Below are 20634 nucleotides of genomic sequence, written 5' to 3'. Positions count from 1 at the left end.
GTGCACTTACTTTGCAGAGCTGTGGATGTCGTGTAGTAGTTGAAAGGCACACGGGATACTATGTAATCCTCAGAGAGACTTGCCAATGTGTCACCTACAAAGACTGTTTTTCCCACTCCTGCATTTCCTACTAGCATTAGAGGTTTTCCTTTCTCAAGCAACAACTCCATGAAATATCTAAGACGAGCTGTCTCTGTTGTGTGAACGAGAACTGTCTGGGAGGAGAAACAGAATGAGACAAAGATCAGAAAGAGAGAGAGAGCGCGTGCGAGAGAGAGGCATTCCAAAATTTTATATCAAACTCAACACAGTCACTTTAGATTTGAGATCCAAATAATTCATAGTTCAGATTAGCACCCAACAGGAGAGATTCCACCTTATTTTCAATTTTGAATGGTTAGAGTTCAGACATTGTAGCTTGAGGAGAGCAATTGGATAATGCCATCAAAGTACCATAAAGTAAACAACTGATTTATCATTTCCAAATTAAGTACTAGCCCCCAAGGCTCCTAATTCCAAAATACCTACTCTCTGCCCAACATTGTGGTAAGCACAGAAGGGAATATAGTAAACATATAAGAAACTATCTACAACATTTCAGGAGATGAGAAAATGTTCAAGAAGTCAAGCCACACACAAATGAAAATCGGGACCAATGCCTTAGCCTGGTTTGTTTGTTTGTTCTGAGACGGTTCTTGCTCTATTACCCAGGCTGGAGTGCAGTGGCATGATCATGGCTCACTGCAGCCTCGACTTCCTGAGCTTAGGTTATTCTCCCACTTCAGCCTCCCGAGTAGTTGGGACTACAGGTGCGCACCACCACGCCCGGCTAATTTTTTTTATTTCTAGTAGAGATGGGGTTTCACCTTGTTAGCCAGATGGTCTCGATCTCCTGACCTTGTGATCCACCCGCCTCGGGCTCCCAAAGTGCTGGGATTACAGGCTTGAGCCACTGCACCCGGTTGATTGTGAGTTTTTTTAGTGACTATTTTTTTTGAGACAGGGTCTCACTTCTATACCCAGGCTGGAGTGCAGTGGCGTGATGATGGCTAACTGCAGCCTTGACTTCCTAAGCTCAGGTTATTCTCCCACCTCAGCCTCCCAAGTAGCTGAGACTACAGGCATGCACCACCATGCCCAGCTAATTATTTTGTATTTTTTGTAGAGATGGGATTTTGCCATGTTGCCCAGACTCGTCTCAAACTCCTGGGCTGAAGTGATCACCTGCCTCAGCCTCCCAAAGGGCTAGGATCACAGGTGTGAGCCACCATGGTTGACTCAACTGAATATTTTATACACAATTCTAGATCATCTTCATGTCTGAACATTTACTCTAGAACTTCATTTTAATTCAGTGATACTCAGGGCTTACTAAAAGACAGACTGTTCTGTGCTAAACAGTCCTAGACAACTCTTTAAAAAATATTCGAGCTGCATCTCATATTTTTTCCCTTTCTTGCTGCTAGTTGTCATCATTTGCTTTTAAATTTGTCTGCTGGCCTTTTCCACGTATTAATACCAATAATTCACACTTACTTGGAAATGAGTATGTGGCAGGTACCATGCTAAGCACTTTACATGTATAATGTCATAAGACACCCATAACAACCCTATAAAGAGAGTTGTTATTTTTATTTCAGAGGTCATGAAACTAAAGCTTAAAGAACATAACTGACTCGGTCAAGGTCATAGCTACTAGTAAGTGGCAGTAGCTCGATTCAAACCCAAGTCTGTCAGAGCCTGACCTCTCTCTTATCTACACATAGAATGCTCTTCAGAGCATGGACTCTGGAGCCAGGCTGCCTGGGTGTGAATCCTGCTTTGCTTGTTTTAGTGTGACGAACTCTTGTTAGTTTGTTCAGGATTTCCCAGTTTTAAAATTCAAAGTCCAATGTTCCCAAAACTCCTTTAATTCCAGTCAAACTAGAACTGTTGGTCATCCTACACTTACTACCCACATAGCTGTGGATATATTTCTTCTTTTTGTGCCTGTTTCTCCGTATACATATATAAAAAAAGGCTAGTGACAGTCCCTGCCTTAGAAGGTTGCTATAAGGATTGCATTACGTACAGCACTCAGTAAAGGGCCTGACATATAATGGCACAATATTGTACTTGCTATTATTATTGACTTTCTATGGTTCTCTTCTACTATATTAAGATGCTGTTAATTAAATAATCACATTTGGTACAACTGTGTGGAAAGAAAGAGTACAAACTCCTCATAGGTTCTCTGTTGAATACAAGATATCATCACTAAGGTGCATCAATCTTGTGATACCAGTTTTCAGGTTTTCAGCAGTCGTGGTTGATAACAGGTTCTCAGCCTTCAACCAGCTAGATCATACTTGTAGGTAGCTGAATTCTAGGCAGCTTGAACAAAAAGCAAGATTTCCAAATACATAAAGTGGATGGAGCAGGCACTTTTGGCTCTTGGGACCCCCATTTCCCTGCTTCTTTTTTTTTGAGATGGAGTCTCGCTCTTGTTGCTGAGGTTGGAGTGCAGTGGCACGATCTCAGCTCACTGCAAACTCTGCCTCCCGAGTTCAAGCAATTCTCCTGCTTCAGCCTCCCAAGTAGCTGAAATTACAGGCGCCTGCCACCATACCCAGCTAATTTTTTGTATTTTTAGTAGAGAAGAGGTTTCACAATGTTGGCTAGGCTGGTCTTGAATTCCTGGCCTCAGGTGATCCACCCACCTCGGCCTCCCAAAGCGCTGGAATTACAGGCTTGAGTCACTGCACCTGGCCTTCCCTGCTTCTTCTTTGCTGGGAGAGCCCCCACTTTGTCCAAGTCCCCACCCCTCCCCCACATAGCCATGTGCTCCACGGGAAGCTCTGCCTGGCTCCTGCAGGATGTGAGGACTCATCAAAGCCCATCATGGCAGCCCCACTGCCCAGGCCTGAGACTGGGTTACAGGTGGCACATGGCCCAGTCTGCAGAATTAGATGCTGGAGGCAGTCAGCTCCAGGCTTCTGAGAAAGGTTTCCTCACTCTTAACAAAAAGATATGAGAAAGTCCCTGCCTCCTTTGAAGTTGTCTTCTGGAACCACTAGAGACATCTTGAGACCAAAGGGATGGCTGTGTTAAATTGAAGTCAATGTTAAGAAGAGCAGTATAGAAAGACGGGATGATCACAATCCTTGGTGATTCCACCAGGTCACAGAATTAATCTGCATTGTGATTATTCGACTTCTGAATTCCTTGTTTGTGAAATAATAAATTTCCTCATTGTTAGGGGTTGAATTGTCTCCTCCTCAAATTTCTATGTTGAAGTCCTCATCTGCAGTACCTCAGAATGTGATGTTATTTGGGAATAGGGGTGCTGCAGATGTAATGAGATAGGATGAAGTCATACCGGAGTAATATTACAGGCTGATAATGTTGTGTCCCCCCAACATTCATGTCATGAAGCCCTAACCCCGGTATTTCAGAATGGGACTGTATTTGGAGACACGGGCTTTAAAGAGGTGATTAAGTTAAAATGAAGCCATTAGACTGAGCCCTAACCCAATCTGATAGGTGTCCTTATAAGAAAATTTGAACCCACAGGGAGATATCAGGGATACACATGCACAGAGAAAAGCCATGTGAGGATGCAGAGAGAAAGTGGCTATGAGGAGTGAGGCCTCAGGAGAAGCCAAACTTGCTGACACCTTGAACTTTGACTGCTAGCCTCCAGAGCTGTGAAAAAAGAAACTTCTGTGGTTGAAGTTGCCCAGTCTGTGGTATTTTGTTATGGCAGCCCTAGCAAACTAATACACTTGTCCTTCTTTAACCTGGGCGAGGTATGTTCCAAGGCTCCCAGGGAATGCCTGAAACCACAGATGGTACAGAACCCCATATATACTGTTTTTTCCTATACCTACATACCTGTGATAAAGTTTAATTTATAAATTAGGTACACTAAGAGATTAACAACAGTAAAATAGAACAATTCTGTCAGCAGCACTACTCTTGCACTTTGGGGTCATTATTATGTAAAATAAGGGTTACTTGAACACAAGCATTGCAATACACAACAATCGACCTGGTCACCAAGACAGCCGGATGAAGATGGTTACCATCCTCGGTGGGATAAAGTGGGGCGGCATGAGATTTAATTCTGCTACTCAGATCAGTGTGCAATTTAACTTATAAATTGCTTATCTTTGGAATATTCCATTGAGTATTTTTGGACCACTGTTGACCAAACCAAAACCTCAGAAAGCAAAGCCATGGATAAATGAGGGACTACTGTACAGGTTTGCTTTTTTGTTTGAACTTTTATTTGTAAATTTATGCAACCAGTTTCAGAATATAGAGATTATTCTGTACGTTGCTTTTTTCAATCAACATTATACTTTTGAGATATGCTGATATTGGTGTATCTAGGTCTAGGTAATTTTTCTTACTGCTGTGTAGATTTCCATTCTACTAATATATTACAACTTAGTTTTTCAATTTTCCTTTTTTTGGTTGTTGTCAGGAACAACATGGCCATGATCATCTTTCTATGTGCAGTTGGGTTTCTCCAGGTTACAACTATAATTAAATTTTTTCGATCACAGAGCTAAAATATGCTTTATTTTTCAAAAAAGTTAATTTTTAACTGACAAAATTGTATATATTTATTGTGTATAACCTGATGTTGTGAAATATGTATATATTGTAAAATGGCTAAATCCAGCAAATTAACATACGCTTACAATTCACATAGTTTTTTTTGTTTGTTTTTTTTTTTCGGAGACAGTTTCACTCTTGTTGCCCAGGCTGGAGTCCAATAGCGCACTCTCGGCTCTTTGCAACCTCTGCCTCCCAGGTTCAAACAATTCTCCTGCCTCAGCCTCCCGAGTAGCTGGGATTATAGGCGCACACCACCACACCTAGCTATTTTTTGTATTTTTAGTAGAGACCGGGTTTCGCCATGTTGGCCAGGTTGGTCTCGAACTCCTGACCTCAGCTGATCAACCTGCCTTGGCCTCCCAAAGTGCTGGGATTACAGGTGTGAGCCACTGCACCCAGCCCCATGTGCTTATTTTTTATGGGAAGAATACTTACAATTTTTTCTCTTAATGGTTTTTAAAAAATACTACACATTGTTATTAACTATAGTCACCACGTACAATAGATCTCTTGAACTTATTTTTCCTAACTGAAATTTTGTATCCCTTGACCAACATCTCCCCAACCTCGTAACTCCAGCCCCGGGTAGCCACCATTCCACTCTCCGCTTCTACGAGTTCAACTTTTAAAATTTCACAAGTAAGTGAAATCATACAGTATTTGTCTTTCTGTGTCTGATTTATTTTACTTAATGTCCTCCAGGATCATCCAAGTTGTTGCAAAGGACAGGATTTCCTTCTTTTTAAAGGCTGAAAGGTACAAGTTGAATATCCCTTATCTGAAAAGTTTGTGACCACAAGTATTTTGGATTTCAATTTCTGGGGGTTTTGGGACATTTGCATTATACTTACTGGTTGAGCATTCCTAATCTGAAATGCAAACTATTCCAGTGAACATTTCCTTTGAGCATCATGCCAGTCCTCCAAGTTTTTAATTTTGGAGAATTTTAGATTTCTGAATTAGAGATGCTCATCCTGTATGCCATTGTGTGTATGAACCTCATTTTCTTTGTCTGTTCATCCACTGATGGACACTTAGGTTAACTCCATATCTTGGCTATTCTGACTAGTGCTGCAGTAAACATGCGAGTGCAGATATCTCTTTGACACACTAATTTTGTTTCCTTAGGATATATACCCAGAAGTGGGGTTGCTAGATCATATGGTAGCTCAATTTTTAATTTGAGGAACCTCCATAATGTTTTCCATAATGGCTATACTAACTGATATTTTCACCAACAGTGTGCAAAGGTTCCATTTTCTCATTTTTGTTGACAACACTTGTTATCTTTCGTCTTTTTGATAACAGACTTTCTAACAGGTGTGAGGTGGTATCTCACCATGGTTAATACAGATTTTGATTCTAAGAAGTGGGTTGCTATGGTAACAGATACCTAAAAAAGTGGAAGTGACTTTGGAACAGGATAAGACAACAGGATAGAACAGTTTTAAGGTGCAGGCAAGAAAATGCCTAGATTGCATTGAAGAGATTGTTGGTGGAAATATGGACATTAAAGAGGCTTCTGGTGAGGCCTCAGATGGTAATAAGGAACGTGTTACTTGACACTGGCAGAAAAGCAATTCTTGTCATAATGTGGCAAGGAACATGGCTGAATTGCATTCTAGTGTTCTGTGTAAGATAGAATCTGAGAGTGACTAACTCAAGTACTTAACTGAGGAGATTTCTAAGAAAAGTGTTGAAGATGTGGCCTAGTTTCTCCTTATTGCTAGCAAAATGAAAGAGGAGAGAGACATACTGAAGAAGTAACTGTTAGGCAGAAAGGAACTAGAACTTAAAGATTTGGGAAATTCTCAGCTTGTCCATACGCAGAACATGAGAAAGTGTATTCTGGAGAGAACACCAAAGTGTGGCCAGACAATGACTCCATAAAGAAATTAGGAGTGTAATTCTTAGACAAAATCAGCTATTTCAGAAGAAGCCAGGGATAGAGACGGGGTTATACCAGCAGAAATATTGCCAGCTTGGGGTAAAGAGGATGGAAACAGGACAAAATGAAGGATGGTAAGACTTCTTAGATTCTACAGGACAAGACAATTTAGCAACCTGGCTGCAAATAATGTATTAACCTCCAAGAAAAGGGAAAGTAACTCCAAAGGCAATTCACGGATCAGCAGAACATCTACTGCCACTGCCACCACTGGCCGGCCCGAAAGGTACAGATCAGGGAGATGAGGCTATTTCCCCCTCACTTTCAGGGGAGGGGGTCACCACTTCTGTCACTGAGCCAGGATGCTACCGCCCAGTGCCCCAGGGACAGGGCTGCTGCCCCCAAGGGCAATACTGCCGCCTTAGTGGGTCCAGAGGCAGGGCCATCATCCCAGTGGGCCCCGGTACAGGGCACTGAGCCAAAGAAGATTATTCTGAAGTCTTAAGAATCTAAAGGAATTTGCTCTGCTAAGTTTTGGACTTGCTTGGGACCTGTGACCCCTTTCTTCTGATTTCTCCCTTTTGGAATAGAAAGGTCTATCCTATGCCTGTTCTACCATTGTATTTTGCAAGCAGGTAACTTCTCTGGTTTTGTAAGTTCACAGCTAGAGAGGAATTTTGCCTCAGGATGAATTGTACCTCAATTCATGAAATGAACTGACAGATGAAATGTATCATGTAGATGATATTTGGATTATATTTGGGACTTAGAGTTGATACTGGAATGGGTTAAGAATTTTGGGCTGTTGGTAGGCCGGGCGTGGTGGCTCATGCCTGTAATCCTAGCACTTTGGGAAGCCAAGGTGGGTGGATCACTTGACGTCAGGAGTTCAAGACCAGCCTGGCCAACATGGTGAAACCCTGTCTCTACTAAAAATACAAAAATTAGCCGGGCATGGTGGTGGGGTGCCTGTAATCCCATCTACTCGGGAGGCTGAGGCAGGAGAATTGCTTGAAGCTGGGAGGCTGAGGTTGCAGTGAGCCAAGATTGCACCACTGCACTCCAGCCTGGGCAACAGAGTAAGACTCTGTCTCAAAAAAAAAAAAAAAAAAAAAAAAAAAAAGAATTTTGGGCTGTTGGAATGGGTGAATGTATTTTGTATGTTAACAGGACTTGAATTTTGGGGGTCAAGGGGGCACATTGTTACAGACTGAATTATGTCTCCTCCAAAATTCATCTCTTGAAGCCTTAACCCCTCATACCTCAGAATGTGGCTGTATTTGGGAATAGGACTTATAAAAGAGATAATTAAGTTAAAATGAGGCTATTAGGCCCTTATCCAATGTGACTGGTGTCCTTAGGAGAAGAGGAAATTTAGACACACAGGGAGACAGTGACCATGAATGTGCACAGAGAAAAGGCTATGTGAGGTCATGGCAAGCGATGCCTATCAGCAAACCGAGGAGAAAGGCTGCAGGAGAAACAAAACCCCTCAGTGTCTCCATCTTGGACTTCTAGCCTCTAGAACTTTGAGGAAAACACGTTTTTATTGTTTGTGCCACCTGGTCTTTGGTCTTTTGTTATGGCAGCTCCAGGAAATGAATGCACTGGGCTTTCTGTTATTTGGCACTAATTGCCTCCTAATAAATGCCACAGAAATCACCTACATGCCACTCATACAGCACTCCCAAAATAATAAGCTCCAAAATGAGTCAGAATGACATGATTTTGAGGAAGAAATAACATGAAAAGGAAAACACATTGAGGTAGAATACGATGATCAAAGAATACCTGAATCTAAGGGAAATGCAGAAGAGCAATCTATGAAAAGAAACAGTGAAGAAAGAGAGAAAGGTTCATTTGGATCATTAGCTGTCACATGACTTTGAAACGTGAATAGAGGAGATTAAACATATTCATTTGATAGCTGGAGGGTATAAGAACAAGAACGTTATATGTGAAAAGTACTAACTAAGAAGTTTATAGTAAGTTCAGAAATAACAATCACTGAACAGAAATATGCCTTCAATTTTTACAAACTCACAAACTTTCTAGGAAAAATTATTATTTCTTTACATTTTATAGTTATTACAGAATTAAGTTGTCATATTTTTTAAAAAGAGGATGCAGAGGCCAGGCACGGTGGCTCACGCCTGTAATCCCAGCACTCTGGGAGGCCGAGGTGGGCGGATCACGAGGTCAGGAGATCGAGATCATCCTGGCTAACACGGTGAAACCCCGTCTCTACTAAAAACACAAAACATTAGCTGGGCGTGGTGGCGGGCACCTGTAGTCCCAGCTACTTGGGAGTCTGAGGCAGGAGAGTCGCTTGAACCCCGGAGGTGGATCTTGCGGTGAGCCGAGATCGCGCCACTGCACTCCAGCCTGGGCGACAGAGCGAGACTCCATCTCAAAAAAAAAAAAAAAAAAAAAAAAAAAAAAAGAAAACAGGATGCAGAAATATAACAGACATCTCACCAAGCATTCTTTTTTTTTTTTTTTTTTTTTTTTTTTTTTAGACAGAGTCTCGCTCTGTCGCCCAGGCTGGAGTGCAGTGGCGCGATCTCGGCTCACCGTGACCTCCGCCTCCCAGGTTCAAGTGACTCTCCTGCCTCAGACTCCCGAGTAGCTGGGATTACAGGCGCCCGCCACCACACCCGGCTAATTTTTTGTATTTTTAGTAGAGACGGGGTTTCATCGTGTTAGTCAGGATGGCCTCGATCTCCTGACCTCGTGATCCGCCCACCTCGGCCTCCCAAAGTGCTGGGATTACAGGTATGAACCACCGCGCCCGGCCATCACTAGGCATTCTTATAGCTGAGATTCTTCTCTGCCAGTGATATATGTCATATGCTGAGCATATTAACACAATAACTTATTCACCAGGCAAGAAAGAAAAAAAAAAAAAGACTTTTTTTTAAAAAAGGGATCACATCAGCACACTTCACTTGAATATCGGTGATATGGTTTGGATCTATGACCCCACCAAATCTCATGTTGAATTGTGATCCACAATGTTGCAGGTGGGGCGTGGTGTGGGGTGATTGGGTCATGGGGGCAGTTTCTCATAAATGGTTTAGCACCATCCGTCTTGGTACTATTCTAATGAAAGTGAATTTGTTCTCATGAGATCTGGCCATTTAAAAGTGTGCAGCACCTCCCCCCTCACTCTCTCTTGTTTCCCCTTTGGCCAAGTGAAGTGTCCGCTTCCCCTTCCCCTGTGATTTTCTGAGGCCTTCCCAGAAGCTCAGCAGATGCCAGCATCATGCTTCCTGGGCAGCCTGTGGAATCATGAGCCAATTAAACCTCTTTTCTTTATAAATTACCCAGTTTCAGGTATTTTTTATAGCAATATGAAAACGGACTAATACAATTGCTATGTTCCACACACCTACCTGCAGAGGCACATCTGGATCCATAGTAAATTGGGCAATTTTGTCAGCCCAGGGCAATAATTTCTTAGTTTTGTGGTCCACATAATAATCAAAGATTGTTCCCTGCGACGGAAATTTCACTGCTTTCATCTCTTTCTGCCACCACCGACTGAAGTCAGCTTGATAATCAGAAATCTAAGGAGAACAAAAGAAATCCTTATTGCAGACTCAAAGTAATTAAAACTGTAAAAAAAGAAACAAATTATGAGTAACAATATCATAGGGGTAGAAACCTAAAATTGCCATATACCCATCAAGCACAAATTTTGTGAAATTATTAACTTAAAAAGCAAGGTAAAGTTAGGTGAACGCCAGATTACCTGTTGGTTATTCAATCTAATGACAACGTATTATGCAAATTCCTATGCTAGGTAGTCACTATTGTAACGGTGGTGTTCACTTCTACCAATGTTCACATCAATTTATGGGAAAATGGGAAAAATAAGAATGGAGTACTTTTTTAAAATTAATGACATTATTTGATTTAAATACTGTCCTTTGTTCTGAGCTTATAGCTTCTCTGGCCCTTTCAATGATAAAATATTTTTCCCTTATAAAATTATGGTGATAGTTATATTCATAAATGCTCTTGCCTAGAAAAGTAAACAACTGGCAACTCCATACCATTCCTACACATCATTATTGAAACTCTGTTGATCTCTGGAATTCTAAATCTGGGAATCCCTGCCACGAGAGATGGAGGAATGGATAAACGCATGGGCTTGGTTTCCCACCAGACCAAATCTAAGGGGTCCAGCTGAAAACTGCATAGGGATCAACTTTCAGCCTCCAGAGAGATTTATATTGGCAAGGAACAGGCTCTCTTTACTGGGAGGTGCTTGCTTTAATATGAGTATAGATATAAGCCATTTACTGCTAGATTAGGGTTGGAAAATAAAGAAAAGGACAACTGTGAGCAACAACTAGAAAAACGCTTCTATATCCACAGGATGACCTGGCCCAGTGATGCCCAAGTCCACAGGATGACCTGGCCCAGTGATGCCCATGTCTACAGGATGACCTGTCCCAGTGATGCCCATGTCCACAGGATAATCTGGCCCAGAGACTCCTATATCCCTAGGATGATCTGGTCCAGTCACTCTCATATCCACATGATGACCTGGTCCAGTGATACCTCTATGCATCCACAGGATGACCTGGCCCAGTGTCCCCTATATTCATAGGATGACCTGGCCCAGTGACTCCTATATTCATAGGATGACCTGGCCCAGTGACTCCTACATTCATAGGATGACCTGGCCCAGTGACTCTTATATTCATAGGATGACCTGGCCCAGTTACTCCCATATCCACAGATGACCTGGCCCAGTGTTTCCTATATTCATAGGATGACCTGGCTCAGCGACTCCTATATTCATACGATGACCTGGCTCAGTACCTCTTATATCCACAGGAGACCTGGCCCAGTGACTCCTATATCCATAGCATGACCTAACATAGTGAGTTTGATGAACTCTTAAAAACACTGTGTGTGTCTACTGCTTTCAGCAATCTCATTTTTATCTATGACTTCAACCGTGATTTTTCCCCACAGAAGTTTTAAAACTTGCTTTTACTTTGACGTCCCTATGTCATTGGATTATGGCCTATAAACTGGGCAGAAGGAGGTGATCAGTGTTTGCAGGGAGAGCTTGCCCCACCATCTTCCAAACCAGCTGAGAGCATCCTTCTACCACCCCATGCATGAGTTATGACTTTAGGTTCATTTAAATTATTTTCAGATTGGTGGTAGAAGATACTTCTTCACCCTACAAAAGTTGCTCTTGAGCCAGGACAGTTCAGATGATATTACTTATGTGACACCATTCTCTGTAGGCAGACTACATTTAACTTTTACTTGATATCAAACTTTGCTTCACCTAACCACTACATATAGGCAAAATGATTTTGGTGACAAATCTTTCTTTCATTAATTAATTCAACTAAAACGCATCTGTTCTAAAGTAGAAAAGAAAACCAACAGAGTCTCTCCTCTCACAGAGTTTATGGGGAACATAGAGGAGAGGAACATGAAGATGTGTCGTCCAGCTGAGGCTAAGCCAACAAACGCAGACATCAACAGTTGCCTTGAAAGTAAAGTTTGCTGTAAGTGAGAATAACAGAGGCAACCTATTTTAATTGGATGTTCAGGGAAGGCATCTTTAAGTGCCATTTAAGGAAGAGTCCAGCATGTACAAAGTTCCTGTGGTATGAAAGAACTTGGTGTGCTCAAGAAACTGGACCCTGTAGCTGGGGGTGGAGGGGTGGGGGAGTGGGGGGAGTGGGGGAGTGGGGGAAGTGGCAGAGGAAGAAATAGGGAGAGCTAAGCAGGGCTAGATTCAGAGGCCTTGTAAATAGAATTAAAATTTGAAATGTAATCTTAAAGGCAATAAGGAGCCATTCAAGTGTTTTCAACTCTGGAGTATATCATAGGATTTCATGTGCATTTCAAAAAATCACCCTGACTGCTGAGTGGATGATGAATTATCAGAACAAATGTAGAAATAGAAAGCCCAGTGAGGAGGCTACTTCAGAAGCCAAGTGAGAAATGACGGCAGTTTATGGGAGTTCAGATAAAGTTGATTTGAAACTTGTTTTGGAGGTTGGCTGCAATGACTGAAGAACATAGGTCCTAAGTCAGTCAGCTGCTGTTTGAACCTGGCTTAGACATGGGTTAGCTTTGTGCCTGGAAGCAGATTAAAATACCTTTCTAAGCTTCAGTTCCTTATTTGTAAAAGAAGAGTTGTACCAATCCATATAGAGTTTTATAGTTTTTGAAGAGTAAATGAGGTGCCCTATGAAAAGCTCTAAGCACATTCCCTGACACATATTAGACACTCAATGTGTTAAGCTACCAAGTGGCTATCCTGAGAACATTTATTGTGTCTGTTTCATGCATATTGCCAACCTCATAGCCTCTGTTTTAAATGCTCTGTAGTTAGAGCCCTTTTGAAAATTTTAAGCCGCTATTGCTGCTCATGTTGACTATTAATTAGGGAAGGGAAGGTGCCAGTGATATCCAGCTTCTAGCTTATATAACTAGGGGGTAAGGATGATACATTTGGAAATTGGAAAGATTAAAAGAGGGCCAGCTGGGAGGGAGGTGAGGGGTTATGTGCAGGAGGGGGAAGATGTCCACTATCAACATCCCACCTGATTTTACAGTCCCAGAAAGGGAGAAAAGGGTAAATATTGAAGGAAATACCTAGTGGAGAAGGAGGGATGCCTTCTGTCTGCATGTGGCCTCCATTAACAAGAAACCCACACATGTTGTAAACCGTGCCTCTGAGAAAGCCACATGAAGTCCCTGAAACGAACACTTGACTCTCACACAGTATTGGCTGCTAATCTTTAGAAAGCACTTGGAAATTACAGAAGGAATCTGGCTTCTGAGAATGGCTGAAATAAGATCTAGGAGGCCAAGTGAATTCCAACTATATTATTATAATAACAGGCATGAGTTATGGTAACCTAGTGGCGAGAAGTGGAACTGGCCAACAGATTTTATCAACCATTTATTTTCTGATCTACAGTGAACAAACCAACAGAAATATAGGTCACTCTTGGCTGCGATGCCTTTCAATGTAAATGCCCCATTTACACCTGGAAAGAGCCAGGAAGCCTGGAAAATGTGTGCTATCTATTTTTAATGTAAAAATTCAGGGGTACCCACAGAAGCACTATGAACCATGAGAGGCCCTGAGGTACCATGGAAGGTATGGCTTTTGGAGAAAGACACACTTGGGTGGGAATCCTGATGTTGCCATTTCCCATCAGTGTGACTTTGGGCAAGTTACTTTGCCCCTCTGAGCTTTACTTTATTTGTGCAATGAGGATACCTTGAAGAACCATCGTAAAGATCACATGAGAAAAATTACACATAGAGGTGCACGGTGGCAATTAGATCTGCAAATTTCTAAAGTTGAATAATTCCCACTTTGCACTTTGGTAAGTCTAAGCAGTTCGTGGGATCTGTGTGCTGGTGCAAATGTTTGTCTCAAGTGTTTTCCCACAGGAAATCAGAAGCCATAAAAGGGCTATGCAAGCAATCTGTACAGGCATGAATATTTCACTTTCAGCTAAAAAAAAGATCAGTGAAAAAGGAATTGACCCAGGGTTGACTATGGCTCACAAATGACTATCCTGGGAATAGTGTGTGAGACTGGTTAGAAGTAAGAGGGACTGGAGAGAGGGAGACCGATTTGAAGATTATCAAATGCTACAAACCGAATTGTGATCCCCCCTCCCACATCCCACCCCCAAATCCATATTTTGAAGCCCTACCCCCCCAGTGTGATGATATTTGGTGGTGGGGCCTTGGGACATAATTAGATTTAGATGATGTCATGAATACAGGGTCCTCATGACGGGATTAGTGTCCTCATTAAAAGAGAAACCAGTATGTCTTTCTCTCTCTGTCACATGGGGACACAGCGGGAAAGTGGCGGTCTGAAAGGTGGGAAGAGAGTCCTTGCTGGAACTCAACCATGCTGACACCATAATCTTGGACTTTTGGTCCCCAGAACTGTGAGAAATAAATTTCTATTGCTTAAGTCACCCAATTTGTGGTATTTTGTTATGGCAATCTGAGCTACTAAGACACTATGATAACCAGAACAATCTAAAGATGCTTTGCTCCTGAATTTAGGGTGCAGGGATGGAGAAGAGGGAATAGGGTTGGCAGCTATTTCACAGGTGAAACTGAAAGGGTCTGAGATCACAGGACACAGAAATCAGGAAGAGTGATGTCTTCCCCGTTTTTAACTGGAGCTACCGGGAAGAATGTACCACTGAGCAAAAGAAAAGAAGGAAGAGCAGGGGCAAGTTGGAGTATGGGGCAGAGGAGGAGATCCGTCTCAGGCACACTGAGTGGAGCTTCTTGTAGAACAGCATGCTGAAGGCGAGGCCCCAGAGGCAGCCAGAAACACAGAACTTTCAGTTCAGAAGACACAGCCAGGCTGGAGCGTATGGATTTGGCATTGTCAGCTGGGGTTAGAACCATCAGGGATGGGACTACCCAGAGAATGCATAGACTTAGGAGAGAACAGGGCAAGCAGTATAGATCTATAACATAACAAAAAGGTACGGATCACATGTTTTAACCTCCCCATGACCCTGTCCCACACAAAACTGGAAACTGGTCCTGTAAACTATTTCTAAACATACCTGATCTTGTAGCAGGGTGCCTCCAAAAGCCCAGATACAAGCAAATACAAAATAGACTTCATAAACTTCTTTTGGGCTGTCAGAAGGTACATTTTCAGGAGTCAGCAAGCACTCCAAAAGAACACATAGAGTCTAAAGAAAAAGAAATAGTCAAATAAGGCAACATTTTTTAAAAATACTGAAGTTCAAAGAATATTTGTACAACTCCACTTTATCCTTAAGAGAGTACATAGTTTTTCCCAGCTGTGATTTGCTACACTGGGAGAGACAAAAATTACTACTTTGGGTGTCTAAGTTAACAGTAGAAAACTTGTCACTTTCAACCAAAATGATCTAGGTAATAAACTACTTTTTAAAAACAAAATTTTAAACAATCCAGTTAATAATCAGTATACAAACCAAAATCACACATAAGCAAAAAAAAAAGGGTACATATTCACTTTTTTATAAATAGGAAATCATTTTCTAAATAGTATTCTGTAATCCACTTCCTTGATTAAAAACTGAAGACATCTTTCCTTATCAATAAGTGTTACTCTACACCATCACTGGAATGGATGCAGAGGATTCCATTGGATGAAGAGGCATTTATTTTACTATTTCCTTCTTGTTGGGCATTCAGATAAACCACTTTCGGTAAGCGCTTTGGCAGCCGTTTTCCCACCCGTTGTCATAAATTTAGAATGTTGGACTGGCAGCTTAAGCCTGTGGCAGTTTTTTGGACACCGAACTAAATTTAACCTTGAAAGAAATGCTGTTCAGGAACTCAGGAACGTGTTCTTCATACTCTCCAGGTGAAATGGCAACATGCTGGGCAGTCCTCATGTACCTAGCCCACGCTTAGGGCAGTTGCGCCAGCAATGAGGGGAATGCGGCTGCTGCAGAGGCCTTCACCATGTGAAATAATAACCAGTAATGAACAGGTTTTGGGGCTAGTTCTCTAAAGCACAGAAAGTCGTCATTAATTAGCACTGTTACAGATCCTAAAAACTCAAGAGACTCTTCCCCCAGTTTTTGCAGGCAACGATAGATTTTCATCTCAGCAACGCAAGCGATCACAGATCAGGTCAGCACTGTGTGTGTGCCTTTCCTTCCTTGCCACAGAAGATGGGGAAATACTTTTCATTTAAATTGTTGAGCACCTATTATATTCTTTAATCTTCTTTCTTGACTTCTATTATTTGATGTTGTGCCACATTTGCCGATTTGAAATAATCTTTTAATAAAATAAAACTCACCAATTTGCTATTAAGAAAAACAGTGTAAAACTCTGAGGCTTTGTTATTTTTTAGTAGAAGCCATGTTGTTCTAAGGCACTGTTGAAATCAAAACAAAAAAGACTGAAGGGTCTCAACGTGACGCTATCTGCTGAGATGAACACACGAATACGGCCATATGTTTCTTCTATTTTCTCCCACAGTACTTGAAATATATTTTGAGTTCTGTGTCAGCATTTAACATACTTTAATGAGTAATCTGAAAGAGTTAATAAACCTTACCAAACTTAAAGAGGCGTCATATATCGGAAAACAGAGTGCATTAATTTCTCAAGATAGCCATTTCAGGTCACTATCTTCTTATACCCATTTTTGTCTCAAATTTCCATACTTATTAGTAACCACAGAAGAGAAATTACTCTATACAACAGCAGCTTAAAAGGAGCTAAAAATTAAATGCCCTTTCTGAATACAACAAAAGAAAGAAGTAGAGCAGAAATCATATTAATTCCTACTGACCTATTTTCACACTACTCTTGAATGGAAAAGTTCACACCACAGAGAATCACACAAATACACAAGTCAACTTGAGAAAGAACACGATAATGCTTTTTTGCAAGTATTACACCAGAGGGAGTCTAATTAGGCTAACTACATAATTAATTCATAATGAATAAATTCAGACCTGCTTTCGGAAATAAATTATACCTCAGATAATTACTGTTGAAGACTATCGTTTATTTAATTGGTGTGCGAATTATCCAAAAACCTGAACTTTCTCTTCTTATTATGCTTGTGACTATTTCTAATTTTGCGTCAAACAAATTTGGTAACACGCTCACTTAATGGTAACAAAGGACTTAGAAAGCAATTTTGCTCTTATAGCAAAAAAAGGGTGTGGGGGTTTCTAATTGTAAACCTTTTCATGAAGTTTTCTACTTGTAAGGGCTGGGGATAGCTTTTCTTCATGCTGAGATGAAGATCACAGCCTTCATTTCTGTGTGCTGTGAATTATTTTCATTGGCTTCCATGACAACATATTATGTGTACCCTTCACTCTTACCAGCTGTCTCAAGATGAAGATGAGAAAAAATATATCCCTGGGATATTATGAACTCTTCATCCAGACTGACACTCCTCCATGAGTATTTTTGGGAGGGGGAGGCCTGTGAGTGGTGGCACCTAGGTGGTAGAATTCCGAGGCTTTCTCTTACTCACTGGCTGGCATCTTTAATTGCACAAATTTGTTTTATTAGAAAACATACTGAGCACCTTCTCTGGGCAAGTTACTTAGGAACCAGAAAAATAAATAAAGCTATTGCAACTTTGTTCTTCTAATTCTGTGCAAAGACACTGGAAAGGAACACAGTGATTCAACAAACACATATCTGGCACCTACTATGTGCTAAGAGCTATCTGGGGATATTAAAAAAAAATCAGTAAAACATGGTTCTAACCTTCTTTCACAAGATTGTGAAAAGAAGGAGAGCACAAACTTAAACACTAACAGAACGTGATAGAGGTTTGCAAAAAGATCCAGGGAACATGGGGGACGGGGGCGGGGGCAAGAGGGTTGGAGCAATCTAACAGTTCCAGAAATCTTCTCATTTTCTTGGGCAAGGCAAGAACTTCTGTTGTCTTGATCAGCAAACACTACAGCATCAGGACTAGAACGTTAAATGGCGTAACCGAAGACAAACCTGCACCAGGCTACTCTCAGGAATTGAAGTGACGGTTTTAAAGCTTGTTCTCAGTTTATCCAAGCATGCAGGGACATATTTATCAAAAAGAATAGTCAAATTGGCCTTTTCTGATTGATGCCGCCTTCTGTCTATCCAACTGGCCACATACCTGAAAAGGAACACAGAAAAGCTTTTATTGAACACTAGGCTTGAAAAGCAGAATTTCACCAAGTCAAAAGCTTCCTCCTTTGACACAGCTTGGTGCAACACTTCAGGGACACGTTTAGTGAGTTCGTTCTATTTTTCAAACTGCAAATATTTTTAAATGGCCCTTTAAAAACTTGTTTTAATGGCCATTTTACCTTAATGAAAAGACTGTAAAAGAAACTCCTAATAGCACTCAGAAGCCAAACATAATGGAATATAAGTAGACCATTAGCGAGCATTTATGAGGAAGTGCACTATGTCATTTCCTGAAGGGCTGAAACTATTCCCATAGTGTAGGCCTTATTTATGAAAACAGCTTGTGATTTTTCTTGATTAATCTTGGCATCAATTATTTAGTAATGAGAAATCAGTTACGAATAAAAAGATGAAAATTCCGTAGGGGCTATTTCAAAGTGTCTCCTTTTTCAATGGACTGAATGTAACTCCAATCTGATAGCTGCTAACGAGTTTCCAATAGGTGGCTCTGATATGGCGTTTCATGCTTGGGTGCTGGGGTGTGTGTGTGTGTGTGTGTGTGTAATCTGAAACATAAAATGTTATCAATTTGATACATTAAATATCCTTAATGTATTAGTAAAATAATACTTATCAGTAAAACAAAGCATGACTTAGTAGCATCTATAGTAGTCTACAGAGCAAAAATGTATCATGTTAAACTAAAAATAATCCCTCAGAAAGTTCTCACTAAGGATGAAGCATGGGGAATAAATACATTTAGCAGCCAGCAGAGAAGCAGTATGACCACAGGTCAATTTCAGCTACACCTTGCATTTTGAGCATCAGGAGACATTAAGGCAAGATGATTATCTGACAAACGGCTCCTTTCACTTTTCTCAAGGCTTCACAATAGAGTTTTTTAAATAGCCAGTTATGTTACACTCTGATGAAATTTATAAAATGTCAACTGTCAAAACTTTTTCAGGTCCAAGAGAAACGGTTTTCAGCAGAAGTCCAATTGCATAAGGGGAACCTGATAGAATGTCTCTGTGTGGTAGTGACAGTGGGAACCGCGGAACAATGGAAAGCAGGTGTCAGTGCCTGGGGACAAAGGAATGAAGGCCACCCTCTCAACTACTGATTTTACCCCATATCAGCTGCCAGAGTGAAAAGTGGAATCTTTGTATCTAGAGCTTATCAAGAAGAGGTGAAAGAGGATTGCTCAGGGAAAGGAAAGTCTAAAGTGAAACTGCCTGGATATGCTACTTGGTTCCACCATTTTTTAAATGTGTTACCTTGGGCAAGTTACTTAACCTCTCTGTGCCTCAATTTTCTCCTCTGTAAATGGAGATGGTAATAATATGAACCTCCTGGGGTGGTTGTGAGGATTATGTAAGTTTGCATGTACAAAGTGCTTACATTAGCATCTGACAAATAAATTCTCAATAAACGTTACTCATTAGTACAGAGTTGGTGGCATTCGGAAACTCAGGTTTAGATCGCGGCTCCGTCTCCCTCTGTTTCTCCTAAAGGCAGTAGCGTCCTATTGGCCACAAGAGTTGGCATCCTGGATTCTGGTGGATATAACAAAACCCACACCCCACTTTCCAACAAAGTTTCTTTCAGGTTTCTGTGGGAGCAGAAAGCCATTGCAAGGATTACTAGGAGCAGTAACTTCAAAAAAACAGCCCAGAAGGAAGAAGTGGGCTTTGCACTTAGGGTGCAGGAAATAGCGGTTTCATGGAGTCACATCAGCAGCAACTAAAGTCTCAGAGAAAATCTACCGATCCCACTAGCAAATGATGCTTTTGCACAAATTACTTCCACAAGTGAGAGGTGCTCCAGAAAAAAGTCAGTCCAACCAAACCAGGAGATGTGGTAAGAGCTGATTCTGCTTGAGAGAAAAAAAGTGGGGGTGGGGGGGAATCAGATAAATTACCTCTACTAGGGATCAATCACACCACACAGCATAGGATAGAGAGTAAAAATGGCTATGTTGCTGGAGAGTTTAAAAATTTATGTAGAAATTATTGCTAAACTTACATAGCTTAGGAATAAAATAGACATTAAAAGACAGTAAATTTAGAAGGAGAAACTGTTACCTTCAGCAAACACTGAAGCTACAGAGCTGCATTTGTGTGCAATTCTTGCAACACTGCTTCATATAAAAAGTTCCTTATGATTTTTAAAAGATGTGATAGATGTGGAACATGACTACTATTATATTACACACAATTGAAAATGGCATACTAAAATGGCATATTCTTTCCTTGCCCACAGAAAAGACCACCCACATTGGTGCCCCACCTCAGGAAATGGCTACATTGTAATGCCCCAATGCATCATCTTAATGGCAATATGCAGGTCATTAACAGACAACTGTGGCTTTCCAGAATTTGCAAATGAGTCCTCCTATCAGCAGCTCAGTTGTTTCTCCTTCCTGCAGAACTGTTCCAGGTTTACCAAGTGAAGTCTAT

General features: G+C 41.2%; 1 protein-coding gene across 1 annotated transcript in view; it reads right to left on the bottom strand.

The window, feature by feature from the left end:
- Positions 1-20634, bottom strand: part of DNAH11 (dynein axonemal heavy chain 11) — a 358159-nt gene that overhangs the window by 165741 nt on the left and 171784 nt on the right. Inside the window, exons 43-46 of the mRNA XM_055115753.2 lie at positions 18011-18161; positions 15094-15225; positions 9889-10062; positions 11-215 (exon numbers count right to left, since the gene is read on the bottom strand). Coding sequence (XP_054971728.1) covers positions 11-215; positions 9889-10062; positions 15094-15225; positions 18011-18161 — 662 coding nt within the window. The remainder of the gene's footprint in view (positions 1-10; positions 216-9888; positions 10063-15093; positions 15226-18010; positions 18162-20634) is intronic.

This window comes from Pan paniscus, chromosome 6 (assembly GCF_029289425.2).
Source record: "Pan paniscus chromosome 6, NHGRI_mPanPan1-v2.0_pri, whole genome shotgun sequence".
Lineage (NCBI taxonomy): Eukaryota > Metazoa > Chordata > Mammalia > Primates > Hominidae > Pan > Pan paniscus.
This window is presented reverse-complemented; position numbering and strand designations above follow the sequence as displayed.